The sequence below is a fragment of the Somniosus microcephalus genome, chromosome 6 (genome assembly GCF_052327205.1).
Source record: "Somniosus microcephalus isolate GS21.2 chromosome 6, FLI_Smic_1.0, whole genome shotgun sequence".
Taxonomy (NCBI): domain Eukaryota; kingdom Metazoa; phylum Chordata; class Chondrichthyes; order Squaliformes; family Somniosidae; genus Somniosus; species Somniosus microcephalus.
The window spans coordinates 12830518-12855614 of record NC_140992.1 but is presented as its reverse complement, the minus strand read 5'-3'; the positions used below and the strand labels follow the sequence as shown (position 1 = coordinate 12855614).

General features: G+C 41.2%; 1 protein-coding gene across 1 annotated transcript; it reads left to right on the top strand.

Moving 5' to 3' along the window:
* Window positions 1-512: 512 nt before the first annotated feature.
* On the top strand, window positions 513-18208 carry LOC147115470 (extracellular calcium-sensing receptor-like). Its single transcript, XM_085989425.1, has 6 exons — window positions 513-721; window positions 1911-2202; window positions 3901-4734; window positions 5022-5249; window positions 17074-17197; window positions 17293-18208. The coding sequence occupies exons 1-6, from the start codon at window positions 513-515 to the stop codon at window positions 18204-18206; spliced, it is 2601 nt and encodes an 866-aa protein (XP_085845551.1). The 3' UTR covers window positions 18207-18208.
* The last annotated feature ends 6889 nt before the right edge of the window (window positions 18209-25097 follow it).

Below are 25097 nucleotides of genomic sequence, written 5' to 3'. Positions count from 1 at the left end.
TAACTATATTTAAATTCCCCAGCAGCAGTGGTGGGATTTGAACTCCCGTCTCTGAATCAATCCAGGCCCCTGCATTACTGGTATAGTAACATAAGCACTGTGCTTCCGTTCCCAATTTAATATAGTTATACTGATCTTCATCCCCTCAATTGCTGAAATATGTTCCTTTATTTTGTTTTTGATTTACGATTTAGCTTTGAATTCACTTAGGTTGCTAGAGGTAAAAGGATGCTAAGATATTCTTTAATCTAAACGACTTATCTGGTGACAAACATAAGCAGCATCAAGCCTTTGGCATTATCTGGGGAACTGCTTGAAGCTTCATCGGAAAATGTTGACTCTCTGCTGGGATTTAGACCATCGCCTATTTGTATCAGCTGTGAATTCTATTCGCTGCAAAGTTGCCAATCCATTAGTTGTGACGTAATCGTATCAATAAATATGCGCCCACATATAGGTGCATCTTGTTATAGTCAGAAATAACCGGGTGACAGGTCCCTTGAAATTAAGCAATGGCTCGCTTTCTGATTTTCCTGTTGCTATCTTATGTGTTGACGCGGGAAACAGATGGAATCGTCTGTAAGCGTCGAGCAAAACATGATTTACCCGATTTATCTGAGGATGGGGATATCATCCTGGGTGGAATATTTACCGTGCATTTAGATGCGATTCAGGGCGTTCATTCATTTACCATTACTCCGACCGAAACAGAATGCCGAAGGTAAGTTTAGGTTAGCCGTGGACAACTGCCACTTCATAAGCTGCACAAATCTACAAAAAAAAACATATTTCACTCTATCGCCAGTTTGAAATATCTGGGTTCGGTGGGTAATTTATCATCTGGCGCGTTAAAATAGTTTTAACTTTGATTATAGCATCATTATTTTCAGAAGATTTGAATCGGAAATTAATTTCCTCAGAATTGTCTTTCTCGTACATCGATGTGCTTTGTGTGACAGCGCTGATATTGTTGGAGCTGGTTAATTAAGTGTCTGTGTCTGTCTGTAACTTTAATCTGAACAATGATCGACAAGGGTGTATTAAAACATGTCTGACACGCTGGTGCAGTTGCTGTGAAACCCAGTATGTGCTAAACACCATGCACAGTCTGAATCGCTGTGTCCTTAGTACAACCGAAGAGAAATACCTGCAGTTCTTAACAAGACTACGTGTTGTACAGGCACGGAAGTCATTTAATTACATTGGAGCTAAAAACAAATACTGGTGTCTGCAAACATACCACTGAGCTGTTAACTGTTTCGCGTTGATCGTTGTGTCACTTTCTCAAATCTTACGCACTTTCCGTTTTACCTGTCAGAAAAAGGAAACGTTGCTAATTATTTTTATTTTCATGTAAGGTTAATCCCGTGTCAATGACAATGTAGGAAACGCAGACGAAATACTATTGTGCTTGGTTTAAATGCATTATTTTTGTCTTATTGACGTGCGTATGCATAAATAGATTGTTTATGATGTTCTTAGATATTTGACGCATTACTTCTGCACTGATCGCATCGTATTTATTGCGAAGATATGTATTGAAATTGAAGTTTATCCTTGATATACTCACATAATCGGAGAACATTAATAAAGGATTGCCAAAAAAAAATATTTTAGCAAGTGTAACGATGACACTTTCCATTACGTTAAATTCACAACTATTTAGTTACAGATACTATTTCGTGCCTCCATGTATCGCAATGCCACTAGAATATCAATCGCCGTTTGAATGTGTTTCCGATCGTTACTCTGATTAGACAGAGAAAATTCCATCTGGTGGTCGTTATTGCATGAAGATTTTTATTTGTTGCTAGAATACAGCTTCACAAGACCGAAAATATTTTGTGTTAATATATTCATGCAATACCTGATTGAATTATGTATCATGTCCTTTTATGTATATCTCGCAGTTTTCACTTGGCAAGCTTTCGCTTGGAGCAGACCATGATTTTTGCAATTAAGGAAATAAACCAGAATAAAACCCTACTTCCGAATATCACTCTGGGATATAAGATCCACGATGACTGCTCGTCCTCCGCGATTGCTTCAAAAGCAGCGCTCGCTTTGGTCAATGGAGAACAAGAACTCATTGATTACCCGGAATGTAGAGGTTCCTCCAATGTCGCGGCTATTATTGGTTGTGATATATCCACGTCCTCCATAGTAGCTGCAAGGACAATTGGGTCTTTCGGAATTCCGATGGTAACGTGACAAATATTCGACTGCATTTTGATTAAGGCGGTATCTTCGGTTAGTTTATGCCAAATGGAGGTCAGCCACGAACACTAAAACAAAGTCACAGGTTGGATGCCGTGTCAATGCGAGTATTTGATGTGCTCGAAGAATTGCTCTGGTCGCAAAGTATAGCGACAGTAAAATCGTAAATAGACGATTTAGTTCTTTCTTGCAGCAACGGAGCGAGTTGACAAGGGTAGTGTGGTTGTTGTTGTGGATATGGACTTTCAGAAGGCTTTTAAAGAATTACCACATAATAGACTTGTTAACAAAATTGAAGCCCATGGAATTAAAGGGACTGTGGCTGCTTGGATACGAAAATGGCAAAGGGACATAAAGCAGAGAACAGTGGTGAGTGGGTGGTTTCCATGCAGGAGAGTAGTGTGCAGTGTTGTCCCGCTGGGGTCAGTGTTGGGACCACTGATCTTTTTGAAATACAGTGCATAATTTCAAAGTTTGCAGATGAAACGAAAATCAGAAATGTAGTAAAAAGTGAGGAAGATATTAACAGACATCAGGAGGAGCTAGACAAACTGGTGAAATGGGAAGACACACGGAGGGTGGAATTTTACACAGAGTAGTGTGAAGTGATACATTTTGGTAGGAAAAATGAAGAGAGGAATTATGAACTAAATGGTACAATTTTAAAGGTCATGCGGGAACAGAGCGTCCTGGGTGTGTACGCACACAAGTCTTTGAAGGTGGCAGGACAAGTTGAGAAGGCTGTTACAAAACCATACGCGATCCTTGTTTTTGTAATAAAGGAATAGAGTACAAAAGAAAGGATTTTATGCTAAATGTTTCTAAAACACTGATTAGGCCCCAGCTGAAGTATTGTTTCCAATTCTGGGCACCACACTTTAGGAATAATGTCAAGACCTTGGAGAGGGAGCAGCAGAGATTTACTATAACGGTATCAGGGATGAGGAGAGAATAGAGAAGTTCAGGTTGTTCTCCTTAGTGCAGAGAAGTTTAAGAGGAGATTTGATGGAGGTGTCCAAAATCGTGAAAGGTGTTGATAGAGTTGATAAGAAGAAACAGTTCCCACTGGCAGGAGGGTCGGTAACCAGAGAACACAGATTGAAGGTGATTGCAAAAGGAAACTGGAGTGACATGAGAAAATGTTTTTCACACAGCGAGTTGTTATGATCTGGAATGCACTGCCTGAAAAGGTGGTGGAAGCAGATTAAATAGTAATATTCAAAAGTGAATTCGATAAACACTTCAAGGGGAACAAATACAGGGCTCTGGGGAAAGAGCAGGGAAGTGGGATTAATTTTAAATCTCTACCAAAGAGCCGGTACAGGCATGATCGGCAGAATGACCTCCTACTAGCTGTATCATCCTATGATTTCCTTAGCAATTTCGCAGGGTTAAAATCTTCCCAAATGTAATTATGGTATAACTACAATCCAGCCCAGTGAACTTTTTTTTTACCTCCTCGTTTGTTTTAATGCTTGCAACAGGTTGAAAATGGTTCTTTTAATTCCAATTACATTTTGAACATTTTAATAATATAAGTGTGCGTAAATATCAACTAGCTCGCTTTGTGCAGGAAAGCTTGTAGTAAAGTATATTTTTATGCATAACTAATGCAAAGAACAGTGAAAATATTTATGTTTTACTGTGTGCAACTTATTCATATGTTTATGCTTTTCTATGCAGGTTAGTTATTTCTCTACTTGTGCCTGCCTCAGCAATAAGCAAGAATATCCCACATTTTTTAGAACTATACCAAGTGACAATTATCAATCCAAACTTCTCGCTGAACTCGTGAAAACATTCGGCTGGACTTGGATTGGGACAGTTAGAAGTAACATTGATTACGGTAATTTTGGAATGCAAGAATTTGTCGAACACGTCCAAAAATTTGGGGTTTGCATTGCGTACTCTGAATCATTTTACAGGACCGATCCTGCGGAGAAAATAAGCAAAGTAGTTGAGGTGATCAAACAGGCGACTACAAGGGTCGTGGTGGCCTTTGTTGATACAGGAGATATGCGAGTTTTACTTAAGGAAATTTTGCGTCAAAATGTAACCGGGATACAGTGGATTGGAAGCGAAGGGTGGGTTACAGAAGATTTACTCCCGCCTGAAGAAAGCGCAAGATTTCTCGTTGGGACAATCGGTGCAGCAACCCGCAGGACAGAGATCGCAGGCCTTAGAGATTACCTTCTGCAAGTTCACCCCGCTAAGTTTCGTGACAACATGTTGGTGAAGGAGTTTTGGGAAACTATATTCACATGCTCTTTAAGGACGGACAATAAGACAAAGTCAACAAATTCTGCATTTCAAGTGCGACAATGCACAGGGAAAGAACAATTGGATGGGATAGAAAACGCATATCTTCCAGCAATAATGGACGGAAGTTCCTACCACGTGTACAAAGCCGTCTATGCTGTTGCTCATGCACTTCACGATCTGCTGTCCTGTGAAGAAGGCAATGGGCCCTTTATGAATAGCACATGTGCTCATATTTCAAATTTTGAGCCGTGGCAGGTAGGAAAACATATATATTTTATTTTGACGGACAGAACCCATCTACAATGTCGATAGAGATCATGATAGTTTTGAAGCGATGGTTGTTCCAGAAACATGTGAATTATAATGAATGGTTAGACCCCAAATGTTATTTATTCATTAATGGGTTTTGATTCACTTGTCCTACATGACCAGCATTTCGTTTTTAAGTTAATATAAATTAATTTGAATGTATGTATTGTCTACGAGCACCTAAACCATGCTTATAACCAAAGACTGACATGCCTTCCATCATTCTTCTGTAGTTGCTCCATTACCTACACACAGTAAATTTTACAACTCGGACTGGAGAAATTGTGTATTTTGATGGAAATGGTGATCCAATCCCAACATACGAATTAATAAATTTGCAAAGGAATTTGGAGGGTACAGTTGAAATTGTAAACATTGGCTATTATGATGGTTCAGCACCTATAGGGCAAGAATTTGACCTGAATATCGGGGATATCGTGTGGAGCAGCGCTGGAAGTAAGGTATGTTCCTTACGACTCTTGTTGGCAAAGCTGTGTTAATCTGCGAGCTTTATACCTGCAAAATGGAAAACAGTTGTGTGTGTGTGTGTGTGTGTGTTTTTTTATTAATTCTTGGGATGTGGGCGTCGCTGGCAAGGCCGACATTTATAGCTCATCGGTAATTTCCCTGGTTTAGTACAACTGAGTGGCTTTCTGGGTCACATCAAGGGGCATTCGTCTTTCCTTTTTTTCTTTATCTCTTTCTGTTCTTCCCAAAGTAACTTTTTGAAGATCTTGAAAATGCTGTTGTTTAACAGTGATTTCTCTGTGCGACTCAAATATATGACATCCAATTAACTGTTGGAGAGCATTTTTAATTTTCCACTTCTAATGCAGTCTCTCTGAAATCATCCCACTCGATTCTCGCTTTTCCGCGATAATATCGCTGTTAAATAACCCATTAAAAGTTGGACCCTTTTGGATTAGGTAGAACTGGGGTTTGTCAACGTATTGACTGCTAAATCAGGGAAAACATATTTTTTGTTTTGTGGAGTGTCAAATTTCTCCATTTTAAAAAAATTTAAATTTTTTACAAACTTTTTTTATATTGTTTAAAGTTTTTCCACCTTTATTTCAGGTTTAACTTCTCCCTATGCAAGAGCCCCAATATATGTTTTGCTCTATATAGCATTTTTAATAAGTTAGCATAAAAGAGCTTATTCACTTCTGGTTCTGTGAGAATTTTGCATTCTGATATACTGCTTAGGCATCTTGCTGACGTAACAGCAGGTCACACTAGGGGATCCCCATTATCTCACATTGTACTCAGCTGAACATCACAAAAGTCGAGCTTTTCACCACAGAGATCACACGATCTTTGTGGGCAGCTTACTTCTGGGTCAGCAGTGAGCGCCTTTGCTTCGCCGCTGACAGCAAAGTACTGGCCCATATGTTCTACAAAATTGCACTAAATTCTACTGATTTCAAGCTATGCTCACAGCTAACAATTTCTCATCTTTTTTAAACAAAGTTGAAATTGGATCATGCTTTCTTGGCCACAGTCTCTCAGTATTGGAGCATTGGAGTTCACAAATCATGATAATTGCATAATGTAATGGTAAGTCGTTGTCCCGAAGATTTAGATAATCAATTGCACAACTGATAAAACAACAATACACAAAATTATATATTACTCAAAATGACATTTGATATATTGCATGTACCACCACTTCACAGCAATAATGAAGGAACGTGGTCCACAGCTTGCCCATGTTATCTCATTAGAAAAGAGAAAGAAAGGAAGAAATAATGAACTTGCTTTACATAGCATTTCACGACCTCATGATATCTCAATGCGCTTGATAGCTAATGAAGTAATTTTGAAATGTCGGAAATGGCAGTGAATTTTCGCACACTGATGTGATAATGGCCAGATAATCTGTATTTAGTGATGTTGGCTGATGGGTATATATTGGCTAGAACATGGAGAGAACTCCTCTACTCTTACAATCATAGAATCATAGAACAGTACAGCGCAGAAGGAGGCCAATCGGCCGATTAAGTCTGCACTGGCTATTTCGAAGACCAATCTAGTTGGTCCCACTCCCCTGCTCTTTACCCACATCCTTGCAATTTATTCTCCTTCAATTATTTATCCAATTCCCTTTTCAAGTCCACTGCTGAATTTGTATTGACCACACTCTCAGGCAGTGTTTTCCACATCCTAATCACACTTTGCATAAAAAATGTTTGTCCCCATGTCGCCTCTGGTTGTTATACCAATCACCTTAAATCTTTACCATTTGGTTATCGATCCTTCAGCCATTTGAAACAGTTTCACTCTTTTTACTCTATCTAAACCCTTCATGATTTTAAACACCGCTATGAAATCCCCTCTTAGCTTTCTCTACTCTAAGCAGAACAATCCCAGCTTCTCCAGTCTATCCACATAACTGTAATCCTTCATCCCTGGAGCCATTATAGTAATTTTTTATAGTCTCTCCAAATCTCTTCAAAGCCTTCACATCCTTCCTAAAGTGTGGTGCCTAGAATGGGACACAATTCTCCGGCTAGGGCCAAACTAGTGTTTTATATAGCTTTCGCATAACTTGTTCGCTTTTGTACTCTATGCCACTATTTAAAATGCCGGGATCCCATATGTTTATTAACTGCTTTGTTAACCTGTCCTGCCAGCTTCAAAGATTTTTGCACATAACCTCTCAGGTCTCTTGTTGCACCCCATTTAAAGCTGTACCATTTAGCATGTCGTGTTACTTCTGATTCTTCCTACCGAAATGTATCACCTCACACTTTTCAGCATTCAATTTCATCTGCCATGTTTCCATCCATTCCACCAGCCTGTCTATGTCCTCTTGAGTTTATTACTCAATGTTTGCTACACTTTCAAGTTTTGTGTCATCTGCAAATTTCGAAATTGTGCCCTGTTTCCCCAAGTCCAAGTCATCAATGTATATCAAAACAGCAATGTTCGCGTACTGAACCTTGGGGAACTCTACCGAATACCTCCCTCCAGTCAAATAAACAGCCTTCACCACAACTCTCTGTTTTCTATCCCTTAGCCAATTGTGCATCCAAGGTACTTAATGCCCCCTTTATCCCATGGGTTTCAATTTTGCTAGCAAACCTAATATGTGGCACGGTGGCATAGTGGTTAGCGCTGTTGCCTCACAGCGCCAGGGACCCGGGTTCGAATCCGGCTCAGGTGACTGTCTGTGGAGTTTGCACATTTTCCTCGTGTTTGTGTGGGTTTCCTCCGGGTGCTCCAGTTTCCTCCCACAGTCCAAAAGATGTGCGGGTTAGGTTGATTGGCTATGATAAATTGAACCTTAGTGTTAGGGGGATTAAATACGTGGGGTTACGGGGATAGGGTGGAATATGTGTTGGGGATCGGGTGGGATATGTGTCGGTGCAGGCTCGATGGGCCGAAATGGCCTCTATCTGCACTGTGGGGTTTCTGTGATTCTGTGAAACATCTTTTATATTAGGGTACGGCAGCATAGCCATTACGTTAATGTACTAGTAATCCAGAGACGTGGATGAATGATTCCACGACGACAGCTGGGGAAGTTAAATTCAGTTAATTATATAAATCTGGAATAAAAAGCTAGTGTCAGTAATGGTGAACAAGAAACTACCAGATTTTTGTAAAAACCCCTCTGGCCAACATGTGCCTCTGGACCAACAGCAATGTGCTTGACTCGTAACTGCCCTCTGAAATGTGTTGTACAAACTGCTGCAAAGAAGTAACTTCACCATAGAGAGTTACAGTACAGAAGGAAGCCATTTCGGCCCATCATGTCTGCACTGGCAAACAAAGAGCCATCCAGCCGAATCCCACTTCGCAGCTCTTGGTCCGTAGCCCTGCAGGTCAGAGCATCCCAAGTGCACATCCGAGTACTTTTTAAATGTGGCTAGCGTCGCTGCCTCTACCACCCTTTCAGGCAGTGAGTTCCAGACCCCCACAACCCTCTGGGTGAAGACACCTCCCCACAAATCCCCTCTAAACCTTCCCCCAATTATTTTAAATCTGTGCCCCCTGGTTTTTGACTGCGCTGCTAAGGGAAATAGGTCCTTTCTATCCACTTTATCTATGACCCTCATAATGTTATACACCTCAATAGGATCTCCCCTCAGCCTCCTCTTTTCCAAGGAAAACGGACCCAGCCTATCCAGTCTTTCCTCACAGCTAAGATTCCCTACTCCCGGCAACATCATTGTAAATCTCCTCTATCCCATCTTTCCCGTAATGGGATGACCAGAATTGCATGCAGTACTCCAGCTGAGGCCTAGCTAGTGCACACGGACTGCACTGATTCAAGAAGGCGGCTTACCACAAACTTCTCAAGGGTTATTAAGGATGGGCAATAAATGATGAGCTTGCCAGCTACGACTACGTCCCATGAACGAAGAAAAAAGGAATATCGTGATAATTACCAGATAATGTGAATTTAGGGATGTTGGCTGATTTATATATATTGGCTAGGGCACCGGGGAGAACGCCCCAGCTCTTCTTTACATGGTGGCATGGGATCTATTGCGTCCAACTGAGAGGGCAGACCAGGCATCGGTTTAACTTATCATTTGAAAGACAGCACCTCGGAGAGTGTAACACTCGCTCAGTAATGGACTAAAGTGTCAGCCTAGATTATGTGCTCACGTCTCTGGAGTGGGACTCTGCCCCCACAAACTTCTGACTCAAAGGCAATACCGCAACCAGTGAATTATGGTTGAGACTTCATTTCATAATAACATTTCACTGAAAAGGATTTTATTTTACAATATCTGTGAGAAACATAAACACGAATAGTAATTGACAAATGCTAGATGATGCTTGCAGTCCTTTGACACAAATCCCGATGACGGAAGGGAAAATAAACTTTAAACATTTACTGACAAAAAAATAAATAGAATGGCAGTAGGAAACATTTAAAACTTTGATAAATCGACTCCAGGAGAGAGATAATACACTGAAATTCAACAGAAATCCAGCCAGTAATGATACACCATGGATGAATCCAGGCTGCATTTGGCTGAATGTGGCATGAAGGATCCCTAATAAAATTAACGTCAATGTGAATAAGGGGGAAAGCTCTCCATTGGCTGCAGACATGCCTAGCACAAAGGAAGATGGTTGTGGTTGGTAGAGGTAAAGCATCTCATCCCCAGGAAATGGCTGCAAGTTTTCCTCAAGGCAGTGTCCTAGGCCCAACCATCTTTAGCTGCTTCATCAATGACTTTCCCTCCATCATAATTCAGAAGTCAGAATGTTCGCTGATGATTGCAGTGTTCAGTTCCATTCACAACTCCTCAGATAATGGAGCAGTGCATGCCCTCATGCATAGAAACACAGAAGATAGGAGCAGGAGTATGCCATTTGGCCCCTCGAGCCTGCTCCGCCATTCAATGAGATCATAGCTGATCATCCAAGTTCAGTACCCTGTCCCTGCCTTCTCCCCATATCCCTTTATCCCTTTTGCCCTAAGAAATATATCTAACTCCTTCTTGAATATATTTAATGAATTGGCCTCAACTGCCTTCTGTGGTAGAGAATTCCACAGGTTCACCACTCTCTGGGTGAAGAAATTCCTCTTCATCTCTGTCCTAAATGGCTTACCCCTTATCCTTAGACTGTGAAGGAAGACCTGGATAACAATCAGGCTTGGGCTGATACGTGGCAAGTAACATTCGCGCCACATAAATGCCAGGTAATGACTATCTCCAACAAGCGAGAATCTAACCACTGCCCTTGAGATTCAACAACATTAACATTGACGAATCCCACACCATCAACATCCTGGGATTACTGTTGAACAGAAAATTAACTGGACCAGCAACATAATTAGCATGGCAAAAAAAGCACCTCAGAGACTGGGTATTCTGTGGTGAAAGTCTTGCCTCCTGACTCCCCAAAGCCTTTCCACCATCTACAAGGCACAAATCAGGAGTGTGATGGAATACTCTTCACTTGCCTGGATGAGTGCAGCTCCTACAACACTCAAGAAGCTCGACAATATCCAAGGTAAAGCAACCCGCTTGATTGGCACCTTATCCACCACCTTAAACTTTCACTCCCTCCATGACCAGTGCACCGTGGCTGCAGTGTGTACAAGATGACAGCAGCTTGCAAACCCACGACCTCTATCACCTAGAAGGACAAGGACAGCAAGCACATGGGAATACCATCAACTCCAATTTCCCCTCCAAGCCACACAGCATCATCACTTGGAAATATATTACCATTCCTTTGTAGTTGTTCGCTCAAAATCCTGGAACTCCCTCCCTCACAGCACTGTGGGCATACCTTCTGCACATGGACGGCAGTGGCTCACCACAAAATTCTCAAGGGCTATGAGGGATGGGCAATAAATGCTGGCCTTGCCAGTGACGCCCACATCCCAGGCACGAATAAAAAGAAAAAGAATTGAAGTTAAACTTGAAAACATTAAAAAAATCATAAACTAAGTACATGGAAAACAAAGGAGAGGTTCACAAGTGAAAATACCAAAATTTTAGGAAATAATTAAAACAAACTTTTAGAAAGGCATAGAGTAACTAAGGGATTAAATTATCAAGGAATATAAAAGAAATAATAAAGTATTCTACAGACAAATAAATAACAAAATAAATACTAGGATAGGGATAGGGCCACTAAGGGATACATAGGATAAACTCACAGTTAGTGACAGCAAAATGGCAGGAATATTAATTAATTACTTTGCCTTGTTGTTTACCAGGGAGACTAATATGGTGGGCATGACATTAGTAGAAGATATCAGTAAAGATATAAAGACATTTAACACAGAAAATGGGGCAACAATTTATAAAATAATCAAAATTATGAGAGGGTAATGCACCTGCTCCAGATGGATTGCATTCAAAAATATTAAAATAAATTAGAGAAGAGAGAGCAGAGGTATTATTATATACCTGTACATGTATGTGTATATATATATATATATGTAACATCATTTGAAAAGATAATAGTGCCAGAGGATAGGCAGACAGCTCGTGTGATTCCTATCTTAAAAAGCAGACAGACCAAACCCAGGGAACTATTAACCTATTTGCTCAATATCGATGGTTGGAAAGATAAGGGAATTCTTACACAAAGAAGTAATAGAAAAGCATTTAGAAACTGATTTTGTATTCGTTCATGGGATGTGGGCGTCGCTGGTATGGCCACCATTTATTGCCCAAACCTAGTTGCCCGTGAGAAAGTGGTGGTGAGCTGCCTTCTGAACTGCTGCAGTCTGTATGATGAAAGTACTCACACAGTACTGGAGGATTCCAGGATTTTGACCCAGCGACGATGAAGGAACAGCAATATACTTCCAAGTCAGGATGGTGTGTGACTTGCAGGGGAACTTGAAGGTGGTGGTGTTCCCATGCACCTGCTGAACTGGTACTACTAGCTGGTGGGGGTCACGGGTTTGGGAGGTGCTGACGAAGAAGCCTTGGCGAGTTTCTGTAGTGCATCTTGTAGATGTTACACACTGCGCCAGTGGTGCAGGGAGTGAATGGTTAAGGTGATGGATGAGCTACCAATCAAGTGGGCCACATTGTACTGAATGGTGTCGAGCTTCGAGAGTGTTGTTGGAGCTACACTCATCCAGGCAAGTGGAAACTATTCCATTACACTCCTGACTTGTGCCTTGTAGATGGTGGAAAGGCTTCGGGGAGTCAGGAGCTGAGATACTCACCACAGAATACCTAGCCACTGACCGGCTCTTGTTGCCACAGTATTTATGTGGCTGATCCAGTTAAGTTTCTGGTCAATGGTGACCCTCAGGATATTGATGGTGGGGGATTTGGTGATGGTAATGCTGTTGAATGTCAAGGGGTGGTGGTTAGACGTTGGAGATAGTCATTGCCTAGCACTTGTATTGCATGAATGTTTCCTGAACTTATCAACCCAAGCCTGAATGTCATCCAGGTCTTGCTGCATGCGGGCATGGACTGCTTCATTATCTGAGGAGTTGTGACTGGAACTGAACATTGTGCAGTCATCAGCGAACATCCCCACTTCTGACCTTATCATGGAGGGAAGGTCATTGATGAAGCAGCTGAAGATGGTTGGGCATAGGACAATGCCTGGAGGAACTCCAGCAGCAATGGCGTGGGGCTGTGATGATTGACCTCCAACCACCACAACCATCTTCTTTTGTGCTAGATATAAATCCGGCCAGTGAAGATTTTTCCTGCCGAGTTCCTCTCCAATTAAAGAGTAGTCAGCATAGCTTTCAAAAGGGAAGGTCATGCTCGGCCAACTATATTGAATCCTTTGAAAAAGTAACAGGAAGGGCAGATAAGTAAAATGTCGCAGATGTAATGTATTGTGATTTTCTAAACATAGAAGGTAGGAGCAGGAGTAGGCCATTCTGCCCCTTGAGCCTGCTCCGCCATTCAATGCGATCATGGCTGATCATCCAAATTCAGTACCCTGTTCCTGCTTTCTCCCCATACCCCTTGATACCTTTAGCTTTAAGAAATATATCCAACTCCTTCTTGAATATATTTAATGAATTGGCCTCTACTGCCTTCTGTGGTGGAGATTTCCACAGGTTCACCACTCTCTGGGTGAAGAAATTCCTCCTCATTTCAGTCCTAAATGGCTTACCCCTTATCCTTAGACTGTGACACCTGGTTCTGGACTCCCCGGCCATCGGGAACATCCTTCCTGCATCTAGTCTGTCCAGTCCTGTCAGAATTTTGTAAGTTTCAATGAGATCCCCTCTCATTCTTCTAAGCTCCAGCGAGTATAAGCACAATCGACCCAATCTCTCCTCATACATCATTCCTGCCATCCAAGGTATCAGCCTGGTGAATCTTCGCTGAACTCCTTCCATGGCAAGAGCATCCTTCCTCAGATAAGGTGACCAAAACTGCACACAATACTCAAGATGTGGTCTCACCAAGGCCCTGTACAACTGCAGCAAGACAGCCTTGTTCCTGTACTCAAACCCTCTCACTACGAAGGCCAACATACCATTTCACTTCTTAACCGGCCTTTGATAAGTTATCGCATAGTCGGCTCATGACTTATGCCAGTACACCTGGAGTCAGGGGACAAGTAGCAGAATGGTTAACAAGCTGGCTACTTAAAAAAACCAAAGAGTAGGGGTTAAAGTTAGGTACTCAGCCTGGCAAAATGTTGGAAGTGCTGTTCTACAAGGATCGGTGCTGAGACCCCTTGTTGTTCACCGTTTAGATAAACGATTTGGACTCGGGAATCAGAAGTGCAATTTCAAAATTTGTGGATGACACCAAATTGGGGGTGTAGTAAATACAGAGGACGGCTGTGGGAAAAAAACAGGAAGACATTAATAAACTTACAGAATGTGCATGTAATTAGCAAATAAACTTCAATGTAGATGAGTATGAGGTGGTACAATTTGGTTGGAAGAATAAGGAGGCCACATACTCCTTGGAAAATAAGTGTCTAAATGGGGCACAGGAGCAGAGGAATCTGGTAGTACAGATGCACACATCACTAAAATTAGCAATGCAGGTAAATAACGCCATAAATTGCAATAAAAACACTGTGGTTCATTTCTAGAGAGATAGAATTGAAAAACAGAGAAATTATTTTAAACTATTATAGAACATTTGTTGGACAAGACTTGGAGTATTGTAAACTTTTCTGGTCGGCAATTTATAAAAAAGGATATAGAAGCACTGGAGAAGGTGCAAAAAAGATTTACTATCATTATGTCAGAACTGACAGGTTATACATATCAGAAATGATTAACAGGCTGGGGCTCTCTTTTGTACAAAAGAGAAAACTGATAGATGTCTTTAAGATTGCGAAAGAGGTTGATAGGTTAGACATAGAGAAGAGGTTGCCATTTGCGAGGGAAACCAGAGCTAGGAGCCATAAATGTAAAATTATCACTAATGAATCCAATAGCGAATTCAGGAGAAAGTGGTTAGAGTAGTTGAAGTGACCAGCATAGATGCATTTATAGGGCAGCTAGATCAGCATGTGAAGGAGAACTATTTAGAAGAATATGTTCGGTGAAGAAGGGTGGGTGGAGGCTTGTGTGGAGCATGTATTCCTCTAGGGCATAAAAATCCAAAAGGAAAAGTGATCCAATGATGGCTAACAAAAGAAATTAAAGTTGGTATTAAGTCAAAGGAGGAAGCAAATAAAGTTGCCAGGAAAAGCGGTCAGCCTGAGGATTGGGATATTTTTAGAAATCAGCAAAGGGGGACGAAGAAATTGATAAAGAAAGGGGAAATGGAATATGACCACAAACTAGCGAAAAATATAAAAACGGATTGTAAAAGCTTCTATAGGTATGTAAAAAGGAAAAGACTGTCGAAGGTAAATGTAGGTCCTTTACAGTCAGAGACGGGAGAATTTATGATGGGGAATGAGGAAATGGCTGAGAAATTAAATAAATACTTTGTTTCTGTCTTCATGGAGGAAGACACTAAAAAACTCCCAGAAATACGAGAAAACCAAGGGTTTGACGAGAATAAGGAACTTAAAGAAATTATTATTAGTAAATAAAAACAGTACTAGAAAAGTTAATGGGACTAAAAGTTTATAAATCCAATGGACCAGATGACCTACATCCTAGTGTTTTGAAAGAGATGGCCATTGGAATAGTGGACGCACTTGTTGTCATCTTCCAAAAATTCTATAGATTCTGGAAAGGTTCCTGCAGATTGGAGGATGGCAAATGTAACCCCACTATTAAAAAAGGAGGGAGACAGAAAACGGGGAACTACAGACATGTTAGCCTCACATCAGTAGTTGGGAAAATGCTGGAATCTATTATAAAGGATGCAATAACTGGGCACTTAGAAACTAATAGTAAGATTGGGCAGAGTCAACATGGATTTTTGAAAGGGAAATCTGTTTGCCAAACCTATTGGAGTTCTTTGAGGATGCTACTAGTGGACTAGATGAAGGGAACCGGTAGATGTGGTGTATCTGGATTCCAGAAGGCCTTCAATAAGGTCCCACACAAGAGGTTGGTGAACAAAATTAGGGCACATGGAATTGGAGGTAATATACTAGCATGGATTGAGAATTGGTTAACAGACAGAAAACAAAGAGTAGGGATAAATGGCTCCTTTTCATGATGGCAGGCTGTGACTAGTGGGGTACCGCAAGGATCAGTGCCTGGGCCCCAGCTATTCATAATCTATATCAATGATTTGGATGAGGGGACTATATGTAACAATTCCAAATTTGCTGATGATACAAAGCTAGCTGGCTGTGTCAGTTGTGAAGAGGATGTGAAGAGGCATCACAGCGACCTCGACAGGCTCAGTGAGTGGGCAAGAACATGGCAGATGGCATATAATGTGGATAAATGTGAAGTTATCCACTTTGGTAGAAAAAACAGAAAGGCAGCGTATTTCCTAAATGGTGAAAGATTGGGGAATACAGATGCTCAATGGGACCTGGGTGTCCTTGTACATGAGTCACCGAAAGTGAATGTGCAGGTGCAGCAAGCCATTAGGAAGGCAAATGTTGTAATGGCCTTCATTACAAGAGGATTTGAGTACAGGAGTAAAGAAGACTTACTCCATTTATATAGGGCCTTGGTGAGATCACACCTGGAGTACTGTGTACAATTTTGGTCTTACCTAAGGAAGGATATACTTGCCATAGAGGGAGTGCAACAAAGGTTCACGAGATTGATTCCTGGGATGGCGGGACTGTCACACGAGGAGAGATTGAGGAAACTAGGCCTGCCTTCTCTTGAATTCAGAAGAATGAGAGGGGATCTCATTAAAGCATACAAAATTATTACAGGGCTTGATAGGATGGATGTTGGGAGAATATTTCCCTTGGCTGGGGTGTCTAGAACCAGGGGCCACAGCCTCAGGATAAAGGGTAGGCCATTCAGGAGTGAGATGAGAAGAAATTTCTTCACACAGAGGGTGGTGATACTTTGGAATTCTCTACCCCAGAGGGCTGTGGAGGCTCAGTCATTGGCTATATTCAAAACAGCAGTCGATAGATTTCTGACAATAAGGGCATCAAGGGATATGGCGATAGGGTCGGTGAATGAAGTTGAGGCAGAAGATCAGCCATGATCTCATTGAATAGCGGAGCAGGCTCGAAGGGCCGAATGGCCTACTCCTGCTCCTATTCCTTATGTTCTTATGTTCTAAGCATCGGCTTGCATGTGTTGGGCCAAATGGCCGATTGCTGTGTTGTCAATACTAACATATACTATTTAATTCTATCTAATAAATATATGTCTACTAAAAGCCCCAGAAGCGAGGAGTTGAAAATAATTATTCAGTTTCCTTGAATTATAATTTTCGATATATTTGATAACAAGTATGTTTTCTTATGCTTTAGGTTCCGCAGGCAATTTGCACAGAACCTTGCCCTCCTGGAACAAGAAAAATAAACAGGGAAGGACAGCCGATATGTTGTTTTGACTGTGCAGAATGCGCCGATGGTGAGATCAGTAATACGACAGGTATGTTCAATCATATTTACCGTGTACTTGGTGATTCAGTGGTCACAAGCGCTTTTCATATAAAAAGCGGGAGCTAATACAATTTTATTTTACAGATTCCGGAGATTGTATGAAGTGTCCTTTGGAATACTGGTCCAATCAACAGAAAGATCGATGTGTTGCCAAGAAGATTGAATTTCTTTCCTTTGGAGAGATTCTGGGATTTGTGCTAGTGACACTCGCTTTACTGGGAGTGTGCTTTACACTGGCTGCTGCTGCTATATTCTTCCGGTATCGAGAAACTCCTATCGTTAAAGCTAACAATTCCGAGCTAAGCTTCCTGCTTCTCTTTGCTCTAATGCTTTGCTTCCTGTGCTCACTCACCTTTATTGGGGAACCTTCCGGATGGTCTTGCATGTTGCGTCGTACTGCGTTTGGTGTTGTATTTGTACTCTCTATTTCCTGTATTTTGGGGAAAACCATTCTTGTTGTGATAGCCTTTAAAGCAACTCTTCCCAACAACAGCGTGATGAACTGGTTTGGACCAACGCGGCAACGGTTAGGCGTGTTCATCCTTACATTTATTCAAGGTTTAATATGCACTATCTGGCTAACTGTATCACCCCCCTATCCAGTGAGAAACAGTACCTATTATAGAGACATCATTATTTTGGAATGTAACGTGGGGTCTTTGAAAGCCTTTTATTTTGTGTCGAGCTATATTGGTCTTCTGTCTACTGTCTGCTTTCTGCTTGCTTTCCTTGCCCGGAAACTTCCAGATAATTTTAACGACGCGAAATATATAACTTTCAGCATGCTGATCTTCTGTGCTGTTTGGATAACTTTTATTCCAGCTTATGTAAGCTCTCCTGGAAAATACACTGTGGCTGTAGAAGTGTTTGCTATCTGGGCATCAAGCTTTGGTTTGCTTGTCTGTATTTTTGCTCCAAAATGTTATATTATCTTACTGAAACCGCAGAATAACACAAAGAAGCATATGATGGGCAAAGGTCCTTCAGAGCAACTCTGAAATTCTTTGTATCTGTACCTGTACTATGTTCCATCTTAACTGCTTATTATTGGTACATATACAATGGTTGAGCTGTATGATTGTTCCGTCAATGTACATAAACCTTGCCTATTAAACGCATCATTCTTTAAGGTAGATTGTCAGTTACACAGACGGAGTTGTGTACCAAACATTTATGTACAGAATCGTGTTCACTATGGAGGTGATGTGCTATAGTGGCCGGTATAGGGCTGAAATATTCTAGATCATCTTAAGGACAAACTGTCCACTTCCAACAAGCTGATACTCCTCTAGCCTAGTGTTTTCAGTTTAGCTCCAGACAGAGTCATTTTCTTCTTGCTCAGTTGGTTTATAAATTGGAAAAGTTTTAAAATAAATTGGTCCTTATTAGTTTACACAAGACGGGGAAATTAATGAAAACTTAGTTCATTATCCTAGGGAGCATTCTTCATAGGTTGACTTTGACAAGCAAAGCCGTTGGACATCATAATCGGGAGAGATCTAAAACGGGCTCCAGACTCGCGATCGCCAGCTTTACAATATCGCAGAAAGTCAAGATCGATACCAAGCCCACAAACAGCCTCGGTAACAAAATAACACCACACACAACCTCAGTAACATTCATATATCATATGGATACATATGAAAATAGCAGCTAGTCCATCGAAGTTTTCCCAAGTACTTTTTGATGCAACTAAGCATCATGAATAGTGAAAGGGTTAAAAAGCAAATCCTCTCAGTGTTTAAAATGCAGGGCAAGCAAATTACTTTAGACAAAGGAAAGAGAGAGGGGTCATGTGCAAAATCACTAAGAGCTGAGAAGAAGCCAGGTGGCTAGATAAAACGTCTACCCAGCTCAAGGACTTTATACAATGGAGCCTTACAAGAATAAGATAAGGCACAGCCACCAGGCTACACACAGCTAATGCTGAACTGTGAGAAAGATTTAATAAACTGTGTCAGCTAAACTTAGATTAGTAACATAAAGAAACTAAATGGCTTGCATAGAATATCAATAGTTGTTTTTGAGTGTCGGAAAGATAGGAAAAAGGAACCTCAGCCTAGCAAATGTGGTCTGGCAGTTTGAAGAACCAGACATCATGATCCAGAGGGCAGAGATAAGAAGCAGAACAGTGAAGGGGTTAAAATGAACCCTCCCAGAATTCAGACAGCCGAGGTGACCACTACTTAAGTGATGTCAGCAAAATTAAAATCAGGACAAAGGAGTGGGGTCATGTGAAAGTGAATAAGAACTAAAAGAAACCAGGTTGAGATAAGAAATATCACAATAAAAATTGACTTACGTAAAAAGGCAAAACTAAACAAAGAACAGCGTGAGAAGCTTCGCAAAACCAAGATAAGATGCAGTTGTGGGACAAGACTGAATATGTGTTTTGCGTAAGCGATAAAGAATATGCTGCTTTAGCTAAAAATTGTAGACACAGCAGAATATAGGGGTCATGGGAATTTGACCTGTGACCAAAGGCATAGTAAGATGTAACTAACCTTTATTAATACTGAAAAGAATAAATAAGTCATATGTGATCAGGTGATTATTGAAATACAATGTGATCAGGTGGTTATTGTAATACAATGTGATTGGATGAAAATAGAATAAAAAGCTGTACCAACCAAGAGAGAACGAGAAGGTGCTCGCACAGACCGCGGGCTCTGAGACGCTTCTCTCAGAGCTCTGATAATAAATTGCATCTTTCTACTTTTACACGGTTTAGATGTGAATTTATTTTCACCACAACAAATAGCTTCATCATATATAGATCAGATTGTAGTATTTTTTCCTCATTTAGTTCCCTAACACTAGCTCTTCGTGCCATTCCCGATCTTATGGGCAGTGCCTGGAAAACGTTTATCTAGATTAATAATAGATATCATGAAGAGCAGCAGTTCCAACACGGATCCCTGAAAATGTCCATTAGTTTCCATGCAGAATCACTTCCATTATTAAAAAAACCCTGCCTGCAAGTAAAAAAGAAATCCTTATCCAATCCAGGATCTGTCCTGCAAGACTCTATCCTATTAAGTAATCTAGTGTGTAGCCACCTTGTCAAAAGTTTTCCACAAGTCCAATGTCAACATTCATCTATTTAGTTACCTTTTCACAAATTCAAACAGTTTGGTGAAACATAACTTTATTTTCCAGAAGACATATTGTGACTCCGTAACAACCCATACTATGTGCAGGTGGCCATGCAGTATCCATCTAATGATCCCTTCTTACAACTTTCAAAAACTGAAGTTAGACTAACAGGCCTATAAATTCCACTTCTGACTTGTTACATGAACCTCCCTCCAACCCGTGGGAACAATTCCTGTCTCTAATGAGTAATTACATATATAAGCCTGTGGACGTCTGAATTTAACTCTGTACTCCTTCCAATTGTTTCCTCTGTATTTCCCGTTAACTACCAGGGCACAGTTATCCTATTCTTGGCATGAAACAAGGCCTATTTAACTGCAGTTTCCTGTGATCTTTAGAATGCCTTCTTCTTAAGCAGTCCCTCGGAACTGAGGATGACTTGCTTCCACATTAAAAATGAGTTCTCAGGTGACTGATGAGTCCAATGCAGGACCCACAGTCTCTGTCACAGGTGGGGCAGAGGGTGGTTGAAGGGGTGGGTGGTTGCAGTGCTTGGGTTGACGTGTGCTCCTTCCACTTGCTCCCAGTGAAGAGACGCAACGTGTTTGGCGCCTTCCCGGATGCTTCTCCACTTTGTGCGGTCTTGGGCCAGGGATTCCCAGGTGTCAGTGGGGATGTTACACGTTTTCAAGGTGGCTTCGAAGATGTCCTTGAAGCATTTCCTCTGCCCACCTGGGGCTCTCTTGCCATGTCGGAGCTCCGAGTAGAGTGCTTGTTTTGGGAGTCTCAAGCGAATGATGTGACCCATTCAGCGGAGCTGATCGAGCGTGGTCAAAGCTTCAATCCTGGGGATGTTGGCCTGAGCGAGAACACTGATGTTGTTGTGCCTATCCTGCCAATGGATTTGCAGGATCTTGTGAAGACAGCATTGGTGGTACCTCTCCAGTGCTTTTATGTGCCTTCTGTAAATGCTCCATGTCTCTGAGGCATATAGGTTGGTGGGTATCACTACTGCTCTGTAGACCAGGAGCTTTGTGCCGGGTTTTAAGGTCCTGGTCTTCAAACACTATCTTCCTCGGGCGACTGAAGGCTGCACTGGCACACTGAAGATGGTGTTGGACTTCTTCATCTACGTCTGCCCTTGTTGACAGCAGGCTCCTGAGGTATGGAAAGTGGTCCACGTTGTCCAATGCCTTGTCGTGGATTTTGATAATAGGGGGGCAGTACTGTGCAGTGGGGATAGGTTGGTAGAGGACCTTTGTCTTATGGATGTTCACTGTAAGGCCTATGCTCTCATATGCTTCAGTGAAGGTTTTGACAATGGTTTGGAGTTTGATCTCTGAGTGTGCAGAGGCACAAGCATCATCTGCATACTGTAATTCAACAACAGAAAATGGGACAACCTTGGATCTGGACTGGATGTGACTGAGGTTGAACAGTTTCCCGTTTGTTCTGTAATTTAGCTCCACTCCAGCGGGGAGCTTATTGAGGGTGACATGGAGTATTGCATGCAAAAAAGATTGAGACGAGCATTTGTACAATGACACAGACTTGCTTGACCCCAGTCCGTACATGAATTGGGTCTGTGGTGGAAACGTTGGTCAGGATCACAGCGTGCATGTTGTGAAACAGGCGGAGGATGGTGATAAACTTTTGAGGGCAGCCGAATTTGAGGAGGACTCCATAATCTCTCACAGTATCGAAGGCCTGTGTGAGGTCAAAGAAGGCCATGTGCAATGGTTCGTGCTGTTCTCTGCATTTCTCTTGTAATTGACTGCAGTGAAGTTCATGCTGAGTGTGGTTTGAACAGAGTGCTGGAGTTTGGTGAGTGAGGGTGTGTTAACTGTTTTCTAAAAATGAAACTTTTGTTTGTTTCACATTTACTATTACTGTTTAAATCTAAATTCCCCAGCCTTAAGCTGGGAGATACAGGGATATACAAGGCCTACAATTCAGAGAAGCTGAAGGCAGTTAATTAGGGAAACTAGATTGAGCTGGTTTTCCTGCAGCAGGGCTCAGCCAGCTCCTTTGTTTAAGGGCCTATAAAAACAGGCTTCGCAGTGCGATTTACACTAAATGCGGTTTTAACAGAGTGCTGGAGTTGGTTGAGTGAGGGAGGTGGTGAGGAGTGGAAGGAGGAGCTCACTTCATTCGGCTTTGCTTTTCCTAACTTTTCACCCTGCAGGAATTGGTTCTTACTTTACACCAAGGAAAGAGTCCGAGAACAGGAGCAGTCAAAGAACAACAACAACTGCAAAACTGCTAAAGTGACGTCACAACCAGGGAAGGAGCTGATTGGTCAGTAGGGCCTGGTGAGTATTTCCACAGTCCAGATGTTAAAATAAAAGTAAGGTCTCTAGTTTAGTGTAAGTAATGTGTAAAGTGAAGTAAGTTCCCTAGTGTATTTAATATTATTTAATTTAGATGAAGTAAAGGGATTACATTAAGGGTAGGACATGGCAGGGCAGCTCGGCAGCATGGAGTTCTCCTCCTGTGCTATGTAGGAATTCAGGGACACTTTCGGTGTCCAGGACAAACAGGTGCACAGGAAGTGTCTCCAGATGCAGCTACTCGAAATCTGCATTTTGGATTTGGAGCTGTGGCTGGAGTCACTGTGGAGTACCGCGAGGCTGAGATCTACATGGATAGCAGGTTTTGCAAGGTGGTCACACCGCAGGTAAAGAGTGCACAGGCAGAAAGGGAATGGGTGACCGCTAGACAGAATAATGGACTAGAAAGCTAGTGCAGGTGTCCCTGGGTCCATCTCCCTATCCAACAGGTTTACTGTTTTGGATATTGCTGGGGGAGATGGTGTAAAGGAAAAAGCCATATTCCAAGAGATACACCATCCTATGATCAGATTTCTGATATTATTAATACATGACATACTGGGTTTAAAAGTATAAAAAGCCTCAACGACACAGGCTGCAAACAGAACACAGGCTTTTGAGATAAGATCAGTTGATAACACAAGTTGTAAACACCACACAAGCTTTTGAAATGGGAATTGATTGTTAATACTAAGACAATGGCCCTATTGAAACAGCAAGTTGCAGCTTCCAGAATGTCTGCAGTTTGGAACCAACAAAATAGCAATGCCAAAGTAAAGTGTTAAAAACTGACACTTCAAACAGAAACACAGAATATTAAAAAAACATGTGTCTTTGTTAAAAGTAACATCAAATGAAAGACAGGAAACATAAGTCCGTAATATAACCAACTAAGATGGCTAGGAAAACAAACACCCTAGTTGAAGTGTTTTTGATTTACATGTTATAAAAGGTACAAACAGAACACTTTGAAAATATGACTTCAGTAGATGACACCAAGCAGTCACATGGTTTTTGTATTGAAAATGGAATAGTTAGTAGATACGACGTCTGCTTTCAAACAGCAGTGGGGATTTAGAAATTGAAAGGATGACCTTCGATAAAAATGACATCAAAGAGATAAATCTGTTGTAGCCATTTTATGATACGTTTTGTAACACCTAAACAACAGAGCGAAGTCTGCAAGCTAATAGTTGAATTGACAGTAAGAATAGAAAGAATTCAACAAAGAATGACTAGAGATAATTAGCTTATGTCAGCAGAAAACTTCAAAGGATAAACCACTAAAAAAAGGTATAAAAATAGAGCTCTTTAGATGGAAAATCAGAAGTCGCTGGGAATGGCAAGCGATTCTCAACTTCAGAGGCAGTCTCTGTAAGTTTTTAACTCTGAGTCTCAGGGATCAAAAAGGAATTTTAATTTGATTTTGGTGGATATTCTGGATTAAGAATAATAGAAATGTAAAAATGTACGATGTTGAGATTTGAGAATAAGGATCCCTGAGAATAAGAAATGTAAGCTATTTGTATTTTGAACTGTTAAATTTGTGATTGACTCAACAGCTGTTAACTGTATGTTGACTCTTAAATAAATCTATATATGTTTTAAATAATCTCAAATAGTATTTCTGTATTAAACTCGCGAACTCAATTCCTGTACATTATTTTGTGAGGAGTTGCAGAATTCTGCGGGGGGGGGTGTTCTGAACCCTCATAATATCCAGAAGTTTACAGTCTAGTTAAACAATTGAAAGTGCTATCTGGAGGATGGTAACATTTTTACGTCATTCCTTTCCTTTAGAGAGAAATAATCTGGAACTTTTGACCCATTTAAGCATCTTTTAGAATTCAGCTATCTCTAACTTTAGTTGAAGGTGAACGTCTGGGGAATACACCTGATCTGGGGTAGCCCAAAAAGGTCTAGGACTAGTAATTATCCCTTCAGTTAGCACCCAACGTGTGTGTTAATGAGTTGATACAGAACCTATACTTATATTTATATTTATATCCATCTCATCGATGGTTAAGTAAAGGAGGAGTGTTTGACTGACAGTGGTACTAAGACCCAAATTTAAGTCTCTACAGACGACAAGACCCTGATCAGGCCTTGTAGAACTTAAATCAGAACTCCCTCAATATAACATTCAGGTCTAGAAATTTCTTATAAAGTTCTAATTAAACCCTAACCGAGGTTAGGTCCTGAAGAAATTGCAAACCCTGTCAGAATTGGCCAAGTCATTTTATTAGAAAATTCAAACAATTGCTTTATTAGGGGAAATAATCCTATCCCTGTACCTCCACAAAACCAAGTGTTAATTTTTGAAATAGAAGGCTTTGATGCCGAAGGAGTCATTAGAACCCATGGCACGTTTAATGTGGATCACCAGAACCAGGGGATACCGAATATCCCGTGGGGTAATCAAACAAATACTCCAAATCCACTAAATCCCTTAATGATAAGGTG